The sequence below is a fragment of the Mandrillus leucophaeus genome, unplaced genomic scaffold (assembly GCF_000951045.1).
Source record: "Mandrillus leucophaeus isolate KB7577 unplaced genomic scaffold, Mleu.le_1.0 Scaffold1150, whole genome shotgun sequence".
NCBI classification, from domain to species: domain Eukaryota; kingdom Metazoa; phylum Chordata; class Mammalia; order Primates; family Cercopithecidae; genus Mandrillus; species Mandrillus leucophaeus.
In genome coordinates, this window is record NW_012099766.1 from 159,484 (window position 1) to 185,279 (window position 25,796).

At 37.1% G+C, this 25,796-nt stretch overlaps 1 protein-coding gene across 7 annotated transcripts in view; it reads right to left on the reverse strand.

The window, feature by feature from the left end:
• PDE4D (phosphodiesterase 4D, cAMP-specific) overlaps window positions 1-25,796 on the reverse strand; it is a 1,430,592-nt gene that overhangs the window by 12,550 nt on the left and 1,392,246 nt on the right. For 6 of the 7 annotated variants that reach the window (XM_011998004.1, XM_011998011.1, XM_011998038.1 and 3 more), the window contains 5 exons: window positions 11,467-11,560; window positions 9,922-10,094; window positions 8,930-9,028; window positions 7,879-8,043; window positions 6,739-6,838 (listed from right to left, as the gene is read on the reverse strand). In XM_011998004.1, the coding sequence (XP_011853394.1) occupies window positions 6,739-6,838; window positions 7,879-8,043; window positions 8,930-9,028; window positions 9,922-10,094; window positions 11,467-11,560 (631 nt within the window). Of the gene's footprint in view, window positions 1-6,738; window positions 6,839-7,878; window positions 8,044-8,929; window positions 9,029-9,921; window positions 10,095-11,466; window positions 11,561-17,374; window positions 17,830-25,796 lie in introns of those variants that run through there. The other variant, XM_011998045.1, reaches the window with a different exon arrangement.

The following is a 25,796-nucleotide window of genomic DNA, read 5'->3' on the forward strand; positions in this document are numbered from 1 at the left end:
TTCTTTACCTGGTGGGGTGACCCAAACCTTCATTCCTGAAGGGTCTGGGCTATTAGTAGTCCTGTCTGGATTGGGTTATTTTGTGCTGACCTTAATTACAGGGCATGGTAATATTAAGGGATGCCCTCAGGGATCTCCTTATTCCACACATACTCTTCCTTACCTTCGTTGTGGAGTAGTAATCCAAACACCCCTTGGTAGTTAGGATCAGTCACCCCAGTCAACACCGTAACTAACTCCCTTATTGGATGATTGAATCAGATGTATAAGGAGCTCAAAGTGGCTAGGTCTTAACTTCCAATTCAATGGAATCACTGTTGTGTGTGCTGGTAGAAGCATTCCTCCTTCTGAAACTAAGACCTCTAGGCTAGCAGCACATAAATTGGCAGGAACAGGAAGCAAACTTTGCTAGTGGGTCACTGGGGGTAATTATGAGTGGTAACACTCCGATTTCCAGCCACTGGTTCCTGGACCCATGAATTCTGGTTATGGGAGAAATAGCACCACATATTGGATGCTGATTCAGAGCATATATGGCCTTTCTGGCCTTCTGGAGAACCTTGCCCCAACCCTGCAAGGTATTGCCTCCTAGCTGAGTAACTGAGTCTTCAAAAGGCCACTCTACCCATTTATTAAACCAGCTGATTGAGGATGTTAGGGAATAGGGTAAGACAAGGGATTTCCATGGGCATGAGCCCAATGCAGCTCTTCTTTGCCAGTAAGGTGAGTTCCTGGTTAGAGGCAATGCTGTTCTGTTTCCAGAGAAAGTGCCTTTTCCACTAAGGACAAAATGCTACCCCTTCCACCATGGAAGTGGTCCAGTGTAATCAACTTGCCATCAGGTAGCTGGCTGATCCCCCCAAAATGCTGTTATATGGAGGTTTAGTGTTGGTTTATGCTGCTGGTGGATTGGGCACTTAGCAATAGTCATAGCCAGGTCAGCCTTGGTGAGTGGAAGTCCATGCTTCTAAGCCCATATATAACCTCCATGCCTGCCACCATGGCCACTTTGTTCTTAGCACATTGAGTGATGACAGGGGTGGTTAGGGAAAGAAGCTGACTAGTATCTACAGAATGGGTCATCCTATTCACTTGGTTATTAAAATCCTCCTCTGCCAAGGTCACACTTTGGTGAGCATTCACATGAGACAAAAATAGCTTTACTTTTTGGTCCATTCAGAGAGATCATTCACGTATCTCTTCCCCAAATTTCTTTTTCACCAGTTTTCCAATCATGTTCCTTCTAAGTCCCTGACTATCCAGACAAATCATTGGCTATGGCCTATGAACTGGTATATAATTGCACATATGGCCATTCCTTCTTCCAAGCAAAGTGAACAACCAATCACCCTGCCTAAAGTTCTTCCCACTGGAAAGACTCCCCTTCACCACTGTCCTTCAGGGATGTCCCAGAGAGGGGCAGTAGTGCCGCTGTAGCTGTATACTTCCAGTGGTACCTGCATATCACACACAACCATCTGTAAACGAGGCCCTCTGTCAACTACTTGCAGGGAACTTTCCATGTGACCACATGTGTAGGCTGGAAGAAAGACAGCAGTGTAATTAATAGGAGTGGTATTAGGGCCACTTCTTTATGTAACTTGTGCCTTCAGTGTCTGCTCGGACCTGATAGATCGTGTATTACACCACTTTTATTTGATGATGAAATGTCGTACATGCCCAACGTATGGCCTGGCACGTTAGATAACTCCCTATTATGATGGGCAGACAGCTCAAACCACATGGAAACTTGGTGGCCCATGGTCAATCAGTATCTCCTAAGGCCCAGCAGCAGGCCTATATCTGTGTCTCAAAAGGAGAGTAGTTATCTTTCTTTGGATGATGGCAGGGTCTTGCTCCAGAGTCTGTGCTGTGATTCACACAGAGGGCTCTATCAAAGGCTCCAAACAACATTCCTATCTGCCACCGACATTCCAAGCACCATTAAATCTGCTGGATCATGTGGCCCATGTGCAAAGCAGCTTGCACAGCAGGCTGGACCTGTTGCAGAGCCCCACTCAAAACTAGGAGTTTTTCTGACACTCTCTTGTTCTGTGCCCCATTTAAACTAGCAGCTTTTCAGCTCACTTAGTACATGAGCCAGAATAACACACACAAAGGAATACATTGCCTCCAAAATCCAACTAAGCCCACTAGGTTTTGTGCCTTTTTGTGTCTTATGATGGAGTCCATATGGCAGATGACAGCCAACATTAAGACCTGGAGCTGAAACAGTTAAGACTGGGCCAGACACTATAGATATGTATCCTGTAAGTAAGACTTATACTCACTGTTCTTACAGCTTAGCTAGGCTTAGCCTTGAGTTAGAAAATGACAGCATGCTACACTATGTCTCTAAGTTACAAGTGAAATAAACATAAGTCTTCAAAAGGACTTCAGAAACAAACATTTCTCCATGAAATGACAGAGGTAAGTGGTGGTTTTAACTTAATATTTAGTTGCCAAGGAAACCGCCTCATTCATCACTCCACTCATCCACTCTCTCTGCCCTCACCCTGCATTATGTTCCTCCATAGCACTTAGTACTATCACATGCCACAAATTCACTTATCATGCTCTGCCTTTTCTAGCAGAATGCCAGCTCTTAAGAGCCAGGGATTTGTCTTGTCCACCCATGTGTTCCGAAGGCCCGGAACAATATTTATTATAATATTTAGTAGGCTTGCAGTACATTTTTATTGAATAAAATAATCTCTGTAGCTATATCTATATAATCACATTTGATAAAAATGAGTTTATCCTTATTTTGAAGGTGTGGGTTTATGCAGAAAAATAAAATTCTACATATAATCTACTAGTGTAGCTATGAAAATTTTAATTTCAAAATAAGAGTAGAGAAATAAAAAAGTGTATACTGACAGCTAGATCATCTTAACCTTAATATAATGAAATGCCTCTGCTCTTGGAAACCAAAACCCACATGCTTTGAATGTATCACTAATGTGAATAAATCTTTCTGCCCCAAACTTAGGCATCTTTGCTATTAACAAAAATAATTCATTTTCCAAGTAAAATTTAATGCTATATTCTGTACTTCTGATACTATTTTTTTCAGAAAATAAAGCTAAGTTAAATATACCCTCCAGCATTTTACATTCAAAATTTCATGATGCTATTTACATTTTATGGATTTGTTTATTTATTTATGTATTTTTTTGAGATGGAGTTTCACTCTTGTTGCCCAGGCTGGAGTGCGATGGTATGATCTCAGCTCACTGCAACTTCCACCTCCCGGGTTCAAGCGATTCTCCTGCCTCAGCCTCCTGAGTAGCTGGGATTACAGGCATGCACCACGATGCCTCGCTAATGTTTTTGTTTTTGTTTTTTTAAGTAAAGACAGGGTTTTACCTTGTTGGCCAGGCTGGTCTTGAACTCCTGACATCAGGTGATTCACCTGTCTTGGCCTCCCAAAGTGCTGGGGTTATAGGAGTGAGCCACTGCACCTGGTCTATGGATTTATTTATATGCATTGTCCTTAAAAAAATTTATGCAGCTTCCTACCTGAAATTTCAATTTCTCTAAATTCTGCTCACAGTCCCCACACTCAAATCATTTAGTATAGCTTAACCAACTCTACCAGGTAGAAAGGCTCTCTCTGCTTGCAGTACCTCCAGCATGCTTTCAGTGAGTGTAAATACAATTAGCATAAAATCATGTGGCACCTAAAGCTAAAACAACTGAAATAACTAAGAAAAACGAAGAGCACATGTAAGAAGCAGGAGGCTTAACTGCACTGGGAACCAGCCAAGGGAATTCCCAGCGCCCCTCACGTGCCTTAAGCTCTCAGTGCTTCCGTAGCTTCCTTAAAGTAAGACAAGTAACCAACTATGGGTTTATAAATTCGATAATCAGAGGTCTTTAGAATTCTTTATCAAGAGAAATATGGATTCAGCTGCAGGCTTTGGACAGGATGGCAGCTCCAGCTCTGAGCCAAGAGCTGAGAATGTGCTGGCTTGACAAACGGATGCTCAAGCCATCCATAAAAGATAAAATCTAAAAAGTCAAAATTTAAAAAAGGTTTACTGCAAACTAAAAATAAGCACAAATTTTGATAAAACATTTCATGAGGCTACAAGTTATTGGAAGGACTCCTTTACTGCATGCTGGGAAGATAATTCTGTCTTATATGATCCCTAGCCAAACTAAGCTAACTAAGGCAGTAATTTTGATAATGCCCCAGGGCTCTGAGCAACCCTAGGATACTTTCCTGTACAAAGTGACAATGCTGATTCATTCCCTCAGGAATAACACAGCCTCATCATACCTCACCCTCAAAAAAACCCTTAGCAATCCAAAGCTACTCTGGCAACTGTGAACTTCCCTATGTTGCTTTGGTCACACAGAAAGGAGATCATCATAATATTACTAAATAACAAAGAATTTGCAGAAGCAGGATTCGTTATCCTTCCATCCCAGGCAGGTCACCAGCAAAATGACTTTAAACAGACATCCTAAGGAGATACAATTATCTTCTTCAATTTCCTCCACTATTTCATTGGTTCTCAAACTTTAGAGTATCAGATTCATCTGTAGATTGAGGCCTTGTTAGCTTAAATGGCAGACTGCACAGGGACCCTGATGCCCACCAGGGTCCTCCAGGTGCCAGCCAAAGCCCAAGTGCCCTTTAAGGCAGGGGTCCCCAATCCACCCACAGGCCGTGGACCAATATCAGTCTGTGGCCTGTCAGGAACTGGGCTGCATAGCAGGAGGTGAGCAGCAGGCAAGCCCGCATCAGTACTGCCTGAGCTCCGCCTCCTGTCAGATCAGCAGGGACGTTAGATTCTCCTAGGAGCGTGAACTCTACTGTGAACTGCTCATGCAAGGGATCTAAGTTGTGCATTCCTTATGAGAATCTAACTAATGCCTGATGATCTCAGGTGGAACAATTTCATCCCAAAACCATTCTCTCCCTACTCCCCCAGTTTATGGAAAAATTGTCTTCCACAAAACCGAGTCCCTGGTGCCAAAAACACTGGGGACTGCTGCTTTAAGGGCTCAAAAGAATGAAGAATAGAGCAGGTCCTCATTATTCTTAAAAAATACATCAGAGTACTTGGAAGACAGTGACTTTTCTATCAGTTGTTTTAATTTGTTCTCTAAATCTACTCTTAATTCTAAGGGAACATATAACATGGTATGTAATAGAATGCAAAGAAAACATACCAGTCTGAATGTTTGGTGATTACATACACACACACACACACACACATACACACACAGACATACATATACATATATATATCTTAAACACAAAAATTAAACATTTTATATATTTACTAAAAATTAATAAAATTCAGAATATCCCAAGACATGCATAAGCATCAAAATAACAAATCAGGCCAGGCTCATGTAAAGTGCCAGCATGCAGCATGCACTGTACTGCATGACCTCCCTGCTCTTCTCAGAAAGGACATCATGAACCCTCCCCACTGATACAATGTAAATGCAGGGAGCTGCATCCAATGTGTATTAATATTTATATGTATGCTTTGATGAGTTCTAAAAGTACCCCATTATAGGTACTCATAGGTAGGTAGAACATGAAATGTTATCCTGTCTAATCTGGATAAATAAGTCCCTAAACTAAACTTCTAAAAAAAATACTTGACTAACCACACATCAGGAAATTCCTGACTTTTCCAATCCTCTACATGGATGAGTCACTAGAGTATATTTTGCTATAGGATAGTCCAGAGGCCATTACAAGATATAAAAATAGGTGAATAATCCTAAAACTCTGAATTAAATCTCTCAAAGCAAGGTTACCTTTACATTCCTTCTTTAAATCTAGATACAGCAAAGACAGGAAATGAATGGTGAATATATAAATAATTCTATAGCTAGATTGTTATAGGCATGAGAAGACTATCATCCACAGACTCAAGCAAACATAAAACGTGGACTCTTAAACATACAACAGTTTCAACAACTTTGCATAGTTTTTATATATAAAAGTGAATTTATGACGTTAATCTACCATATGGGAGGGCATTAAGTCATAGTTCACTTAAATCACTTACCAATTAACTTCAAGTACCAAACAGAATTTCTATAAATCTAAATCTCTTTACTAAGGGATAGCTCAAGCATTACCTAAACATTCCCTACAGAGGCTTTCTGTGCAGCAATGTCAGGGATGCTCCATATTAAACAGTCTCTACCATTCCTTATATTTCCAAATTCAGTGATGACTTCTTATAAGATGAGATGTGAACAGTGAGAAAAAACTAAATAGTTGAAAAAATATTAAGAGAGAAGTTCCTGTTACCCTTATTAGAATATTTTAAAAAGGAAAGAACAGGGGCTGGGCATGGAGGAAGAAGGGAAGTTATGGCCTCTGTAGAGGATTAAATGATGACCTACATAAAGTGAGGAACACTTAGCATTAATTCTCATAACTTTTTTAAATTTAAAACTTTAAGGCCAATATAACTTTCTAAATCTTTCTGCACACTTTCATTTTTAATTACCCTTGTAACACAGCAATATATTACTTTTAAAGAGAACTGGAACACAATTTTCAAATATCACATGCCTCAAGGGATATAGTAATAATTTTCAGTTAAATTACATTAACATGCACTATCACTAAAACACATATATACACATATCAAAAGAACATTATGGCTCTGGAAGCACCCTGAGTTTATAGAGACCCTTAGTCATTCTAAAATGTACAAAGGAAAAATGTGTTCTGCAAAAATGAAGTTTACTTACTTGTATTGATCAGAAATTGATTGGACACACCAGGATGATCTACATCATGTATTGCACTGGCAAAAATTGCTGCAAGAATCTCCAAATCTGTAAACACGGCCTGGAAAATCAGACAATATAGATAATATTACTATTCTACAATGATATGAATTAAAAGTATAAACAAATGAGAAATCTCTAGAATTTAAATGGAAAACAAAATGGAGCTTCAAAATGTGTTATAATGTGTCAAGGGAGAGTCTTAGATACTTATGAACTTTTGAAGTATAATCTTGGAAGAAAACATTTTATCTAATTTTATTACATCTCATGATCAAATGTTTTCTATTCACTATTTTTTAAAATATTATTTTAAAACTCTCTGAAATTCTTTTAAAATAAAATAACAGTTTATTTTCTAAGTATTTAAGATGTCTAAGAATATTTTGAAAATGTACATAAAATTAGTAAGACATGAGCAATTTTTTTCTTTTCTTTCATCAAAACCAGGGTTTCTCACCTTCAGCACTATTGACATTTTGGGTCCGATAACTGCGTAGGAGGCTGTCCTGTGCATTGTAGGATTTTTAGCAGAATTCCTGGCCTCTACCGACAAGATGCCAGTATCATGTACAACTAAAAATGTGATAGTTGTAACAACCAAAAATGCCTCCAGACATAAATAAAAATATTTTAAGAAAATCAAATTGCTTTAGTAAACAACTAACGAAATAACTTCTTAGGATTTAGAAAAATTAAAGTATTTCCTTCTAATACAATTCTATGAAAAATATCAATATATTGCTCATGTTTTATAAAACATTCTTTGGCCTATAAATAAAAGCCGTCAGACTACATTTCAAGAAAACAAATTAACAAAAAGTGAATAAGCCAGATGTGCTTTATGAAATGTCCAGTGGATCATTTCAAAGAAGCAATATCATAAACAGATCAATCATTAAATCTGTGACCAACTTTCACAAGCAAAATCCATCAAAGACTTGACTGTCTATTCACCACAGCATTTTCCCCCATAAGTCAATAAATTACACTTCCAATGAATCCAATTATTTTCTCCATTGAAAACCCGTCAGATAAAAGTTTAATAGACCTTTATGAGTGGCAAGTTAGTGTTCTTGAAATTTCAGAAAACAGATTTACCTCCAAAGCAGGTGTAGATAATAGCACATGAGTAGACTGGACAACATCTGCAGCATGGATATTGTTGTGATAGGCCACATCAGCATGGTAATGGTCTTCAAGAGTCATAAGATATGTAATTAAAGTATCTACTGGAATTTTAAATGTTTTTAATAAATCCCGTTCCTGTAGGGGAAAAAAATCATTTTAACATTTTTGTCTTTATGTAAACAATTTCTCCATAGAGTATGTTTAAGAAAAAAACACACACACACACCAGTGTTGCCAATGGATAACCTGGAAATGGCAACTGCACTCTCACATGTCTAGTGAGGAAAATGGGAACCTTTGAGAAGATCCAGGGACTTTGGGACAAAACCAAAGTTGGGTTGTCCTGCTGGAACCCAAGAATACTACGCCCTGGCCGTATGGTGTCAGGAATGAGGTGCCAACTCTAAAAGTTTCTGTGTCCCATTATCATGGAGGCAGCTCCAGTCAAGCACTATTAATTCAACCCCTGCATCACACCAACTGAAAATCAACGTCCTCTCTAGGGCTGGAGTTTCCCATTCCAGTCCCAAGGTACCTACAACATCCTCAACTTCTCATTTAAATCCCACCCTGAGCTGGAGCAAAGCGTCAGTAAGAGCACGAAATAGATATGGAGAAAGAAGCAGGACACAAAAAAGTGACTGAAAAAACTATATTCTCAGGTTAGCCAGCAGGGGCTTTATTCATTTTTTTTGAAGTTAGTACTCCATTTTCTATGCCAGTCAGGTTCAGATGACTAAGATAATGTCTAAATTATTATTTTAATAAATTGCTTCAACTTGGCTATATTATATCTTTATCTTAAATGCAAAAAAATAACAAAATTGATGTATTTGTGGTTTATACACACTCCACCTTTCTGTATCTTTACTTGTCCCTTGGCAAAGGAGCAAATAAGGATAAAAGTATAAAAATAAGCAAAAGATGGCAAATATTAAAAAAGACAAAATGTATGCACAAGCTACAGACTGGACATTAAGTTCCTAAATAAAAGAAATGTAATAGAACTCAACCACATTACCTGAAAAATGGTGTGCATGATAACAGTCAAGGGCCGGTTACCAGACAACTCTGCTATTCTGAAAACATGAAGACCCCATTTGTTCACATCTTCTAGTTCCTGGAGTAAAAAAAATAAAAAGATACCAAAAAATTAGAAAGTAGAGTAAAATATGACTCAATGAACACAATCATTGAAAAATTACAGACTTTAGGTGGCCGGGCATGGAGGCTCAAGCCTGTAATCCCAGAACTTTGGAAGGCTGAGGCGGGCGGATTACTTGAAGTCAGGAGTTCGAAACCAGCCTGCTCAACATGGTGAAACCCCGTTTCTACTAAAAATAAAAAAATTAGTCAGGTGTGGTGGTGTGTGCCTGTAATCCCAGCTCCTTGGGAAGCTGAGGCAGGAGAACTGCTTGAACCTGGGAGGCGGAGGTTGTAGTGAGCCAAGATCACGCCAATGCATTCTGCACTCCAACCTGGGCGACAGGGTAAGACTACGTCTCAAAACCAACCAACCAACCAACAAACAAACAAAAACAAAAACCCCAAAAAACAGACTTCAGTGTAACGATTGTTAGATTTTTTAAACAATGATCCATTTTAAATGTTAACAGACACACCATGTAAGCATAGGCAAACTTTAGGCACATTTACTTAAATGTACTGAGAACTGAATAGTATGGCTTAACCTTAGGACTTTGACATTACAACATATTTATGTACTTTAAGTATCAATCACAAAGCATTTAATGGATAAAATCTATTCACAAAACCTTAACTGTTTTCCTAAAACCCAGAAGACATGACAGATTTCTAACTCTTTAAGGCCAAACAATGAAATGAAGATGCAAATAATCACCTCCCAAGCCCCTAAAACATACATACCAAACCACCTGTCTAAGGCACTTTACAAGGAGCTTTATAAAATGCCTGCCCTTCAAAAAAAAAAAAAAAAAACAAAAACAAAAACCAAAAACAAAAAAATAAAACCTCCAATTAAAATCATCATACCTTGGCAAGGACATCTTCTTGTTCAGTTTTAACTCCAAATCTTGGAATACTTGAATTAGTCAGACTAGAGCTGTGCATCAATTTCTTGACTCCACTGATCTGAGACATTGGTCTTTTCTTTTTCTCCTTTTCCTTCTGAGTTGGAGAAGGAATTTCCACTTCATGTTGCTTATCTTGAGAAATTCAGAAAATGTTCTATATTTATTATTAATTCTATCTGTTTTTATGTCATCATATGCATAACTGGAAGGATTATAATTGATCATTATATATTCCAGGAAATGTTCCCAACTAAAAATTTTCCTTTTAGAGAGTTCAGTATTTACATTTGAATTGGACTTAATTTGATATCTTCAAACACAAAATTAAGCAAATAAGTTCCACTACAAAATAATAATATCAAATGCATTCCATGGTTACCTCTTTGATACAATGTCCTAATAAAAAATGTTGCAAGACTTAGCATGACAGCCGACTCAGAGAATACATAACAGGTGGTTATTTCCACTGTTCATCAATTCCATTCCTATTTGAAATTGACTTAATGAACTGAAAATTGTTCTTGCCAACTAAGGACTCCAGTTTCAATACGTACTTTGAAATGGTAGAAACTTTATATACAAATGTCATGAAAACAGCAGTATATAAAACTAACAGCTAACTGAAATGGGTAACACTGTGGGAGTTGAAACAGCAGGTTTTGGATGACTTAGATTAATTCTGCTACTTTTTATTTCTGTATGATAGTGAGATAAGGGTTAAGTCCCCAGGTTTTATGGGAGTATAGAGAATCGTAAATATTACCTGATAACTGAATACACACATAAGCTAATTGTGTTCTATAGTAAAAGACCTAACATGTCTTCATACTTTCATCCACGATTTCAAGGCAGTGATAAACAACTCTAACTCATCCTTGTACATAGAACACGTTCCATAAGTGTTTAATATGTTAACTATATATAACAGCAATTTTGTTTTGAAAGTAAGTCCAGGATACATTCAAATTACTGCCCTTTATTTACTGCATTTTCTTTCTGTGGATGAGGTACAAGAGTTGTCCCAGGACACCAAACTCAGTCATTATTAGCAAACTTTTATTTAGCATTTGTATTTTATCCACCACCAGTTTACTAGGCTTGATGTCCACGAGACTGTCAATTCATCGAGGGTAGGAATCATTTCTAATTCATCATTCAACACCTATTGCCCAACAATGGCTGGCATTTAATAAGAATTGGTTCAATACATGAATAGATCTCTCTATAAAATATATTTTACAGTTTGGTACTATGAAAAAATGGCAATATATAACCTTAATTTGAGAATTCCCAAAGTCCTAAATAAAACTAAGAACATGTACTTTTTCACCTGCAACTCTAAAATTCAGAGGCGTATAGTGTCAAATTATTAATATGACAAATGAAAACAAATAGAACTTCTAACACTTGTTAGGTTTCCAAAATGAGTTGGCACCCCAATCTTCCTATAAAAACAAGCAAACAACTGAAGAAAACATTTTTAATTGCATGTTGTTATTCTCACCTAAGAATGTGTTTGATATAAACTCTGACACTTGATTTCCAGACCGACTCATTTCAGAGAGATGGGTGAGCTCCCGATTAAGCATCCTTTTAAACTGAAAAACAGAAAAGTAAAATGAAATAATAGAAGAGGAAAGTTGAAGTGAAATACATATGCATACTCTGAGATACAGGAAGATATGCCCAAAGAATTTTTAACTTGTCCTGACAATTTGGAACAGTGCCTTCCAGCAGAACTTTCTTCAATGAGGGAAAACACCATCATCTGTGCCTCCAATGAGAGCAGTCACTAGCCACAGGTGGTTACTAAGCATTTGAAATGTGGCTAGTGTAAATGAGAAACCAAAATTTGAATTTTAGTTAATTTTAACTACTTTTAATTTAAATAATCACATGTGGCTCATGGCCACCAGTTTGACCAGCACAAATTTAGACTCTCAAGGACTGAAGGGAAAATCAGGAGAAATAAGCAAAGAAAAGCAAATTAAAAATTAAGATGTATTATTAGTTATTTAGAGAAGAGAGAAACTAATTTATAGCACATAAAAGTGTTGCCATACAATAAAACATGGAATGCTTTCATCAATTTATCATGAGCAGAAATGAATATATATATACTGATCAAGGTCTTAAAATTTAGTCTTTTACTCCAAAGCAAAACTTAATAGACTCGAGTACTCTTCTAGAACTATGGAGAAGTAAAATATCTAAATAAATACTGTATAATGTTTCCTTTTAAAAGTTGTTTTTCAAGTAAGAGTATAACATTTATTGGTTCTCAACATCCACCAAATTTACCATTTTCCCAAGTCACTAAATAGGAAACAGGTCAATTTTCAATAATCTACTTCACAATTTTTATTACTGATGCCACAGTGCCTATTTCATTGAAAGAAACACTGGAATTAACCTACCAGCACCACATGGCATTACCAGTATCCAAAACTCCCCAAGATTTTATACTTCCCTAACCCCCATCAGCTATTTCTTAAGCATTAGGCATTTCAGAGTCCTTTAACTCTGAAAACAGCCCGACAAGGCCTTTTAATAAGCCTTCAATATTTGCCTTAATATACAGAAACAATATATTTTTTCTATACATAGAGTAACTGCTGTTAGATACTTGATGAGAAAAAAATGTCAGATGCATTTACTCTAATCATTAGATTAGCCTTTAAAATTTGGAATTTCACCATAAATTTTCATTTAAGTATGAAGGTAAGTGTTGAGTTTATATTTTAGTAATGTTTGAAATATAATTCTTACTCAGTATTTATTTAGAATTATTTTACTTCTCTGCATAATTCATACCAAGATGGCCTGACTCTATACCGTTTGCTAAATAACTTCCAAAGTCAATCTTACAGACCATCTAGATTAGGTTTTAACTCAGCATTTAACTGTTATCAAAACAAACAAAAAACCCTCAACCATTTCAATGTACCGTTGGATGAGAGAGATGTGTATTCGCATTCCAGCGTAGTCAAAAACAAAGAACTGGCATGACCAGCACAAATTCTGGTTGTTAAATTACTGGTCTAGAGAGCTTAGTCTCAAACTTAGGAACACTAAGTTCACTTCTTTGTTCACATGTTTTTATAACTCCTTTCTCATTATAAAATGTACATGTGCTATAGAAAATTTAGAAAGCTATATTGAAAAAAAGAAAATAATGTAAATCTCCACTGCTGGAAGATAACCACAGATAATTTGTCAAATTTCCTTCTATGCCTTTTTTCCACCCTTGTATGTGAATATATATTTTTAAAACTGGCATCAGGTGGTACACAGAACATGGGTTACTGCTTGTGTTCACTCGGCATTATATCTTATAACCTATGAAAAAAAATAAACTTTGGGCCTTCTAAGAATATTGGTAGACATTTATAATAATGTTTAAACATTTTTCTGTCCCTCTTTACAAAGTTATAGTTTCTTGAGTAAATTATGGGCTATCAAATAATTTAATGAGCTAATATAGAAAGTGTCTTCTATTTAGCCTGGCACATAGTAGATGCTCAATATTATTTGAGTTCCATCTCCCAGCTCACTTTTTGGCACTCAGTCCCTAACTTTTGTGCCTTTCATAGTAATAGCTGATTTTTATCATTGCAGGTCAGACAGATGAAGGATTTGACTATAGTTATGACCATAAAAATACTTACTTAAATTGCTAGCTCCTCTTTCTCAAATCCCATAAAGAATTTGGAATAGCATTAGTATGGGAAACCATAGCTATGTCTCAAAAGCACAATTAAAATGTCATGCATACACAGGTTTAAAAAAAATCGTTGCTTAAGACTTGAAACCAACCCAGATGTCCATCAGTGACAGAATGGATTAAGAAAATGTGGCACATATACACCGTAGAATACTATGCAGCCCTAAAAAGGGATGAGTTCATGTCCTTTGCAAGGACATGGATGAAGCTGGAAACCATCATTCTCAGCAAACTAACACAGCAACAGAAAACCAAACACCACATGTTCTCACTCATAAGTGGGAGTTGAACAATGAGAACACATGGACACAGGGAGGGGAATGTCACACGCCAGGGCCTGTCAGTAGGTAGGGGGTTAGGGGAGGGATAGCATTAGGAGAAATACTTAATGTAGATGATGGGTTGATGGGTGCAGCAAACGACCATGACATGTGTATACCTATGTAACAAACCTGCACGTTCTGCACGTGTATACCAGAACTTAAAGTATAATAATAATAAAAAATCTTTGCTTTACAGATAAATTCACTTGGAAAAATATACTCATTAGGCAAAGCATATTCCAAAGAAAAGAGTCTGCTAAACATTTTAAACACATATTCAATGAAATATCTCTTTGACCTAAAATTGTTCATGTTATGAGCTAAAAGTTGCTATTAAGAACTACCTGGTCATGACAAAGTCCTTTTTTAATAAAAGATGGGGGAAGAGGCAAGGCTTTCACCATTGCTAGAATCTCAGCAGTCTATACAGGAACTGCTGCCCTCCCTTGTACTTCTCTCAATAAAGTGAAACAAGGGAAGCCTTCTGGGGGTGATTGATAAAGACAGATAAAGACCCAGTTATCACAGGTTCATCTTCTAACTTGCACACAACCTAGTATAAGGATTATGTTGCCATACGCCTAAGTAGAAAATATGGATGCTACCTGCAGATATGCTACATATATTATTGGATTTTTCTAAAAGAATATAAAGAATGAAGTGTAATTCTCCTGGCAGTTTGCTCAAACAATTCACCAAAATAGCCAGTTAGTACAGACAACTGAAGAAAAAAGCCAGTGAAAGGAATCTAAATATTGTACGGACTAGATAAGTGACATACTGCATGTTCCATTTTTATCTTCTTTCTGCATCATACACATTATTCCCAGATTACTTTCCAGCCTTTGTTTAAAACACAAAAACATGGATTGGAGAAATCCTCCATCACACACCCACCTCCCTACCAAGGCTTATAAGGGACTCCAAGGAAGTCAACATTTCATTTTAACATAATTATAAAGGACAATATTTGAAGGAATCACCTCTCTTCCCTAGGGAGACAGTATAAGGAATTTCCTAAAGATAATTTTCAAGAGTACATGAAGTTATAACACAAAGGTATCTTCTAAAAGGAATTAACATTGTTTTCCTTTTTTGCTATCCATATCAAACTTTCAGTCCAGCGAAGCTAAATTAATAACCACAAAAATTACCGTAAGTGCTTTCTCAACTGGTAGTTGATCTCACAAATTGGTTTTGGAGTGCATAGCTAGATGTACTTAAAAAATGCACTGGATCATTCAACAAACATTTAAAAATGTGACAAATCTCTCATCTAAAATTAATTATATAATATCTACTAAGATAACTACATAAAGTTACCAAAGGGGGAAGGACTGATTTAAAGCTAATACAATGTAGTCTTCTGGGAATCCCATCATATTTCTCAATTAATAAACTTAGAAGGGACAAAACATTAAACTGCTGTTTGAAAAGAACTGATTGCAAAATGCAGAACCATTTAATTAAGCATTTAGTTTATTTTTTTAAGTGACCTCTAAATATTTTCCACTGATGAATTTCCAAATGTTTTTGGCCTAAGTAGTCTGAAAACAATACACAGATTTAGGGTTGCAACTGAGAAAACAGGGGAGGATTTCTAAGTGAATGCTTTCGAATCCTTTGTTCTCATTATACATCAGAATGTGTACAGCAGTCAAGGCATAAAGGAAAGTAAAAATGCAGTTGAATCTGAATACCGTATTTTGCTTTCAGAACTGCAATTCTTCAATTTACATTCTGCATTTAAGATTGTTCAGGAAGCAAACTAAAATAATAAAACAAAATAAAAATGTTCTTAAATGTAATCTCCTATACTTCTACATCACGCCAATGTGCTACTGGGTATGTTATATATCCTCCCAATATATATTTAAGGAGGTGGTATGGGTCCAATAGTAAGAAAATTTGCTTATTTTTTCCTGACAATGTTCTGCTAAAAATCATTTGAATATGCTGCACTGTGATGCATTACAAGTTTGGCAGATATCAGTATTCAAAGTTATTTAAACAAATACTCCACTGACTGCATAAAAAGAAATCCTTCAAAATGCCTAAGACCAAATATATCTATATTTGCCATTTTTACATGTTTGTAAAGGTACAGTATTAAACATAAAGCTGTCCAGGAAAAATTTTCCTCAAAAAGAATAGTACTAAAATTCTATATTTAGATTCTTGGCAGTATTGATCATAATCATAGTACAAATGGTTCATAATCATAGAACAAATGTGAAGCCCTTCAAAAATACATCAATTGTGAGCTGGCTAAAAGCTAGGAGCTAAATTCTGGGGGATAATGAGGGCTTCTTATATTACTCTCTATACTTTTCTGTATTTCTGAAGATTTTTAGCCAACAAATGGCTAACAAAATTCAAATAATGGGAGGCTATATACTTAAAAAACATTTTAAAAATCTGAATCATCCACAGATTTAAAGGGAGGTAAGGAATCACCACTATTTGGACAACCAATACTGAAATAAGTTCTCTATTTTTTTTAGAATTCAAGTAAATCTCTAAAACAAAGGGGAAATTGTCCTTCAAAAAGAAAGAAACAAAGCAAATGACAAACACTCCAATCTAAAAATCCTCAGAGTAACAGAAAATGAATCTTTTAAAATGTGTTGTGATTGGCTGAAATATCCAAGGATAAACTTCAATCTGTGAAGTGATGCTTCATTTAGGACTGAATAAGGTTTTTCTACCTCCTTCTATTGTGGAGACAGGACCACAATGCTAATGTTACCATAGGGCATGCAAAAAGCCTGCCAAGCATGGACACATCTTATTAAATTGCTTATTCATTTCTTGAGATTCACAAAACTAACAGTGTAATAAAAACTCTGTTCAGTTTTGCAAGTATAATAATCAAGTTTTCACTTTAATGTCACTTAAATAGTCAAGTAATGTCAATTTTTAATATCACCTAGGACTTTATAGCTAAAGGTGAAAAAAACGAATTCCTCATCAGGTTGAAGTAGTACAGATTTTTAGAAACAGCCACAAATTAATTTTATAAACTTTATGTGCAACATACTAACTGGAATCCAAACATCAGTATAAGTAATTTGGCCCAATAATTTATTTGCAATGAATGTATTTAATTACCATATATTTTTCAAGCACAATTCAAACATATACCACATGACAAACAGAAGAACTACTGCATATCTAAAAAGCTATTTTAACATGCAAACTACAACTGATGAAAGTTATACAATCTTGACCACTATTAACACATATTTCTTCCTAATTCATGTGTAAGGAAAGAACACAAAATTGCTTAGAAAGCTTAGACTCTACTGTAATTTGTCAATTATGTAATCAGAGTAAGAAGTTTTCAAAAGCTAAATAAATCTTACCTTTATGTAGCCCCAAGACACTGACAGTAAATAGTTTGCTTCAGGCATTTTTGATTGATTATATGTGTGTATATACATATAATATATATATGTATATATAGAGTAAGCTTTAAAATGTATTTAGCTTCAAAATCTCGCTACTTTAACAACCTCCACAAGCCACGCAGAGTATGAGTTTTTAAAGATTTTTGGTAATTAAGTACACATAAGAAAGCCTCGCATTAAATCCCATCCAGCTGTCTTCCCATCGAATACATGCCATTTGTAAGACTCCAGAATGGCACAAAATTCAGCAACTATTCTGAATAAAGAAAATCCACGTGATAAAGGAATATCTAAAGATCTAAGGGTCTGCATTTTTCTCTCCCGAGCTCCAGGGCTTAATGAATAATGTATGTCAAGATGCTTAGTTGCAAGAAAGGCCAGTCCTGTCAAAAGCTACCAAATAAGGAACTGCAGGGAAGCCGGAAAGAGTGACAAGAAGCCCCTCCCATAAAACCCCAACTCTGCACCAATCACATTCCAGCTCTCAGCCTATAAGGTGAGGGGGTGTGGCCTCGGTGCAGGCTGCTTTGGGATTGGTTGGCAAGGCCCAGCCTCTGGGGAGGAGGCTTTCTCCTCACCCGACAAACGCCATTGAATAATGGTATCCTTGCAGCTCTGAAGCCACCCTGAGAAAAGATGAATGGGGCTTCCCTCTCACAGTGATGAATAATGACCATAAAACTCCTCAAAATTTGTAGTTCATTCTTAAGAATTGCCCATCGTTTTGGAGGACATTTTCTATGAATTTTAATGTCCTCTGACTTCCCTTCCTTCCAAATAAAAACTGCTTCAAAAATGGCAATCGAACATTGTAATTGCTTCCCTCTCTCAAATCCAAAACAAGTGGCTCCCTGGTGATGTAGAAATAACTGTAGTTCTCCCCTCTTCCAACATAAAAGCATAGGGATTAAACAATACGACTAATGTCCAGAATTCACAGATGGCAATGACACATTCCCTCACCTGTGTGGCATGGCTGCTCTCAGCTCCTTTTGTTTCTATTGTTATGTATGACTGAGCTCTAAAACCTTCAAAATCCAGGGGTGGGGACCACTTATAATTCTAGGGGGAGGGAAATCTGAAAGCTAGGGCACTGTGTATGCATAAGGAATGCAGTGTTTTGTATATAGAACTCAGGATCTGTATTTTGATCAGAAGAGAACATTTTATTTATTTATTTAGAGACAGAGTCTCGCTGTCGCCCAGACTGGAGTGCAGTGGCACAATCTCAGCTCACTGTCACCTCTGCCTCCTGGGTTCAAGCGATTCTCCTGCCTCAGCCTCCCGAGTAGCTGGGATTACAGGTGCCCACCAACACGCCTGGCTAATTTTTGTACTTTTAGCAGAGACGGGATTTCACCATGTTGGCTAGGCTGGTTTCGAACTCCTGACCTCAGGGGATCCACCCACCTCGGCCTCCCAAAGTGCTGAGATTACAGGTGTGACACTCAGTGCCCGGCCAGAAGAGAACATTTTAATAACTGTACACAAAGTTAAGAAAGGAATGAGTGGCTCTTAGGAACCCAGAATTGAGCTCAAGAGTAATCAGACATTTTATGAGGAGGGTTAAATAAGAAATCAAAGTTCTTTCTAGAAAAACAGCATTTTCTATTTGGTTTGGTGTAGTATTACCCTGTAACTTTAATACTAAAGAGGTCTTGAGGGTGAGAAATGAGGAAAAACTAGGTTTCAGTCTATTTTAGCATATAATTCTGTGCATTCTACCTCCTGTCCATCTCAAAGTCTGTGCTTACTACTCTACGCTTCAACTTGCTGGTGTGGTTACTCTGCAGTCTTCCTGGCATTTAAGTATTTCCACATGTGGCACGTCTGTCTTAGAGAGCATGCTCTCTGGTAAGCACTCCTGTAACACTTTATCGCTCTGAGTTTCTACTGGTCCTTTGCTGCTACAGTCCTCTGCTGCTGTTAACATCTGTTGTATTCACTTCCATCACTCTTACTCCTCTACAAAAGGAAGAAATTAAAGTTCCAACATTCCACTAAAGCCACCCCCAGAGGAATACTAAGGTCCTCCTTTTCTCTGGTCTCCCTTACTTCTCTGAAGTGTTCCACATGTTTGATCATTGCTACTACTCTCCCTCAACTCCCAGGATCCTCAACTTCTTTAGTTTTCTTTCCACTTCTCTGACCTTTGACTTCTTCTATGAATCCCAACTTGAGATCTCCACAGAGACTCTGTCCTAGGCCCACACTCTTCAATGACCACTTCTAACTTGAACTTTAGTGCCATATTTCCAAATATAAGATTCTTCTCTCGAATGCCCTGCTAGTCATGACAAACTTTTTGAAAACTGTGAGACATTTTTCTATTTAAAGTAGTTCTTAGTATAATTACTTCCATTTCAGTCAGTGAGCCCATATTTCTTCCAGTATCTCAGATGGAATCTGTGACTCTTTCCTACCATTCAACAGGTGTTTCGTGTGAGTCAGACACTGTCAGGTGTTTAATATAAACCATCTAGCTGAATTCTTGAGTAACCTGGCATGTTCCCCTATATGGCATCACCTTCCCTCCTTCATTCAACGTTGTTAGCAAGCCCTATCCAAAGCTGTTTCTTTTGGTTTGTTCCTTACCATTACTCCTCCCGTAATCTCAATCCAAATATTTAAAAGACTGAGAGGAATAGAAAGTAACTTTAATATCACCCCCTCTAATTCCCTCATTTCCACATAAAATTGAGACCTAGAGAGAAAAAAATGATTTTCCCAGGTTCACTCTGGTACTAAGAACAAGAATTGCAAGTTTAAATCTTTTGTGCACAATCACTGACAAATCATCTTTTTAGTGTGTCAGCTTCCTCATCTGTAAAGTGGATTACCATGGCAGCTAGTCTCCAAAGATACTCTTAATGAGCCACACTGTCCTACATTGAATCTGAGTTGGCTTGTGTAACCAACAAGTGATGGTGCATGACTGCTGAGGCTAAGTCATAAGAAATCTTGCAGCTCTCATCCTGCTTTCTTTGAATGTGCTATTGGGACCCCTAAACCATTAGGTTAAGAAAAAGGTCTGACTACTCTGAGAGGCTATGCTATAAGAAGTCCATGTTAACTTCATAGACAGTGAAGAGAGAGCGTGCAAGAGAGTGCTTGCACAAGAAAGAGCACACATGCCTGGCCAGTCTTCAGCAATGCCAGCCACCCCAGCCCAGAGCCAGACCTGAGGGGGAAGAAGCCATCTTAGCCATCCAGCCAGTTCAGCTTTCAGATAGCTAACCATTGGGCTGCAACCACATGAGGAATGCCAAGCAAGAATGTCTAGCCAAGACCAGTTAACCCAGAAAGCCATGAAAACTAATAAAAATACATTCATATTTCAAGTATTAGGTTTGAAGTGATTTCTTACATAGGGATAAATAACCAGAACAGATACAATGAGGGTTAAATGAGACAATATATGCAAAGTACTTGAAACAACAAATGGTACAAAGTAAAAGATAAATAGGTATCAGACGGTAAAGACTATGAACATTATGATAATCATTCTATTATTATACCAATAGTTTAAAAAATTCCCTGGTTTATTGTTTGTTTTTTTTTTTTTTAAAAAAAATATATATAAAATATTTCCTTTCAACTGCATCACAGTGTTCCATGTCTCGGGGCCAAAACGCTGTAATTGCTTCTTAGCTCATCTTCTTGCTCCTGGCTTTTCCCCTTCTAGTCTCATATTGACCTCTACTGCCAGATCAATTTTCCTCAAATCCAGCCACAGCCTGTTACTTCAAAGCTAGTAATGCCTGCTTCATCACATCCCTCTGTAAATTCCAGACTGCCGCATCTGACCCTAATCCCCAACGCCAAGCCTATGTTCAGCTGCTCTATTACATTTGCTCTGTTCCTGAAAGACTAGTATTCCTCCATCTTCACCATAAAGCTGACAATCCCATCTCTGTCTTACCAAATTCTCGGCCTAAAATACCCTCCTTCTTCTACTCTGCCAACCTCAAACTGGTTTTCTCAGTCAGATTTAAATCATTCAAAGTACATCTTAGGACCAAATATTCCAGCCTTTTTCCAAATTCTAACTATTCTACATCTGCCCCTTCATTCAATATTTATTAACCACTCTATATCAGGCACTGCCTTGGATGCTGGGGACATAGAGTAAACAAAAGAAAGCTTTCTCACCTGCAGCTTATATTCCACAACTAAGTTAATAAATACATAATACGTCATGGGGCGATAAGCACAATGGAGAGAAAGAAAGGATAAGGATTACGGATAGAGGTTGCTGTAAGATGATCATGGAAAGCCCCTCTGATGAGATGACATATACCAGGAGATCTGAAGAAAGAGAACAAGTCATGTGGAGTAGGGGGTGAGAGGTAGGGTAGAGAAGGGAAAATCAAGTGAGGAGTGGCCAAAAGCAAAGGCCCCTAGGCAAAGCATACTTGGTGAGGCTCTCTGAAGAATAGGTGGTAGTGTCATACCCCTTGTCATTTAAATGCAAATTACACTCTGCAGTCAGGCTCACTGCCTTCCCTCCCTCTCCTTTAAAAAAAAAAAAAAAATCCATCCATCCATCAATTTTATTCGTTGACAAACTTAAAATTCAGTTACTTTCTACTTTTTATAACAAGTATTTATCCTGAAATGAAATTCCTAAATACACTTCCTACATAATACTGTACTGAACACCTATAGGCTAAATACTCCCTACGTAGATTTTTTTAAAAAAAAAATCAGTATAATGCTTTATCAGTGAAATAAAGGAAAAATGAGTAATTTCTATCAAATACTACAAAATATAAATACTTGTACACAACTACATTTTAAAATATAGTCAAAAACTTAGATCTTACTATCACTGATTAGCTGTGTGACCTTGAGGAAGCTATTTAAATTTCCCATACTTCAGTTTACTCATATGGAAAATGAGAAAAATAGTTTCCACCTTACAGGGTTGTTGTGAGGATTAAGTTAGTGCATATACATAAGGCTCTTAGAACAGTAAGTGCTACCTAAGGGTTTGCTATGGTTTCTCTTATGTGGAGAATTACCACAAAAGTAACAGTAGCATGAAAATGAATACAGGGCTGTTATGTTAGAAGAATTTTCTTTTTTCCTGAAATGATGAATGAGTCTTTGAAAGGTTTCAAATGTAACAAAGTGCCATCTTCACAATATACACTACTGCTGCATTACTAGAAAATTTGGTGTGGATTAAAACCATGTAAAATATTTAATATTTATACGGAAAAAGTAGTTGGGTTCTAGGCTCAGAGAATTATAAATGCATTTTGTTTTTCACCTATGTGAATAGCTGCTGGGACTTTTTGGAAGTTTCACCTCCCTGGTGAAAGGATGTTCCATGTATTCCAGGACCTCTAGCCTCCCTGGCCTCTGCCCACCAAGCACCAGCAGTACTCCCCAATCACTGTCCCCGGAAATTTCCTGAATGTTCCCCAGTGTTAAGAATCACTATTCTATTTTTTTCAACTGTCTTCAACTTTGACTCCTCATCCAGGGTGGAGGACCTTTGAGGCCAGAAAGGTATCTTATCATGTCCCTGTATTTCTCAAGGTAGTTAGCGTACTATTGCCGCAAAAGGATTGTTGGCTGATGCAGAAACAAAACATCAATATTTTTATACTGACTGTAGGCGACAGGAAAGGACCAGGGTTTTCACCCTCAGCAAAATCATCAAAAACATTGAAACAGATTACATATATTAGAATAATACTCTTTGTCTTAAAACATTATGCAGAAACACACATACAGTTTCCCTTCCCTCTGACATCCACAGCCTCTTCTCCCTGCTGAATGTGAGTGATGGTCCCTTCATTCAACAGACTTCTATTTGGCAACTATTATGTGCCAGGCACTCTAATAGGTGCTAGATGTGAAAGGATTCAACTGTAAGTTCCTAATTTGCTGCAATAAGGGAGACTATTTAATCATCTTGAGTAAAAAGTACCAAGGAAAGTTTCCAGGGAATAAGAAATCTTTTCAAAAACCTCTGAGTCAAACTAAAATTCATTTCATTTTCCCTAATCTCCATTTCTAGGAGACTAGAATCTCCTTCCTATTGCCATGGTAGCTGCTATCTGCAGACAGAATTAGATGATTTAGAAGAGAATTTTGAATAGGGTCAGAGAGATACAATTCTTATAGTCAGACTTGGCTTTGCCAAATTTAATGAAGAAACTTTAATCAGTTACAACATTTACTAGGCACCTACTATGCACAAAGAACTTTATATACCTTATTTCTAATCTTGGCAACCTCCCAATAACATAAATATTATTCCTATTTTAACATGAAAAGATGGACCTTCTTAAATATTCAATAACTTGCTCCACAGGTGACAGGACTGAAATGCAAACCAGTCCTAGCTCTTAATGGTATGTATATGACAGCTCATCATATAATTAGGCTGATGCAAACTCTATGATAAACAGTATGAATCTAGGAGTGGATTTGTTTATCCTCGACCTTTTTGCTAACTTTACAGTGCCTTGAATTAAAGAATCGTGGTTAGTATTACCATGGTCAGATCCCTGGACAGGGTGAGTAAGCAGGTGCCCACAGGCAGGCAGCCCTGCCATACAGTGAGACATGCTTATGTTTGAGAGTACTACGTGAACAAGACACAGCTGCCCTCACATGCAGATGTAATGATGACGACACATTCAGACAAGGAACTGAGCTCCAGAAAATTTCTGCCAACACAACTTGAGGGGCAGTGTTACAGCAATAGCTCAGGTTTCTTATCCGTAATCCACTGCTCTCAAATGCCCAAATGATTTTATATACATATATGCGAGTGTGTCTGCTGAAATAGAAAAAATAGTTTCTTGGCCTGGTGAAGTGCCTCATGTCTGTAATCCCAACATTTTGGGAGGCCAATGCGGGAGGATTCCTTGAGGCCAGGAGGTCAAGACCAGCCTGGGCAATATACAGAAACCGTCTCTACAAAAAAATTTTAAAATTAGCCGGGTGTGGTGGCACACGCTTGTAGTTCCAGATACTACTGAGGTGGGAGGTGGGAGGTGCTGAGGTGGGAGGATGGCTTGAGGCCAGGAGTTTCAGGCTGCAGTGAGCTATGATTGCACCACTGCACTCCAGCCTGGATGACAGAGCAAGACTTTGTCTCAAAAAAGAAAAAAATAATTTCCCATAATGTTCAGTTAGTTCTTTTTCAGCTTTTTCCTAGTAATACCCCTCAGAATTTCCAGAGGCCACTTCCCTGCTATTCCTTGTTTTCTCAGTCCTTACCAGATAACCAAGCGATTAACAATCTTTTGAACATTTCAGGATATCTGAAATTCTGCTGATGGAGTTGAACTGTTGATACAATAACACATGCTGTCATTACTGACTTCGTAACAGAGGTCAAGAGAGAAAAGATGAATTTTTGAATAGGGAAAAAGAAAACTAAATTATGGGGAAGCTAAGGCTCAGAGAGGTCAAGTGGCTTGCTCAAGGTCACAAAGCCAGTAGTAAGTAACAGGGCCGGGATTTGAACCCAGGCTGTCTGGTTTCACAGTACTCTAAATTGCCAAAAAAACTATTTCCGGCACTGTTTTATATTTAGCCTAGAGTTTACATAATAGGTCTGTTAATATAATCAATTCTAAGCTGTACATTATATTATTGCGTTTGAAATATTTAAGAAATATTGCTTAAAATAAGTGTATTAGCTCTTAGACTTCTCCAACATAAGGAGTTTTCTGGGCAATAGCACTGTTTACAGTAGGACTTACATTATTGGAAAATATTTTATCCTATAATCAATCTACATTTATTTTACACCTTTCATCTTAGAATTAAAAGTTTTGGTAGTTATTAATCAAGAAGCGAATCTATATAAAGGGGTCTCTCATATATCCAGTACTGCTCAGCCTGAACAAATGCAAATCCAATTTTTAAGTGTCCCTTGAAGAATTCTGAGGCAAAATTAAACTTCAAATATTAAACAGAATAGCCACAGAAAACTAGTGTTTCTCAGCCTCCCTTTTGCTTTCAAATGCCTTAAAAATATTTTAGAGGCAGACAAAAATCTAGAATTGATTCATAACCAATATTTTACATAACAGAACGTTACATGTATTTTCATATTATAAAAACTATACTTTCTTTGATTAATGCTAGTATCCTGAAAACATCCTTAGTGCAAGCAAATCCACTAAATCTGTTTGTATTTACTGCCCTCTAGTGATAATGGCTCCACATATGATTTAAGAAACAACTGTTCCTGAAGAGCCATCACCTTTCAGTAAATGAAAACATCTCTTATAAATGTTATGGAGATATAAGATTAAGAGGAACTCCAGGTTGATTTTTTAAAACCAAATAATCATCTGAACAAGCTAAGAATCGTTCTCTAAATAATCTTATTTTAATTTTTTTA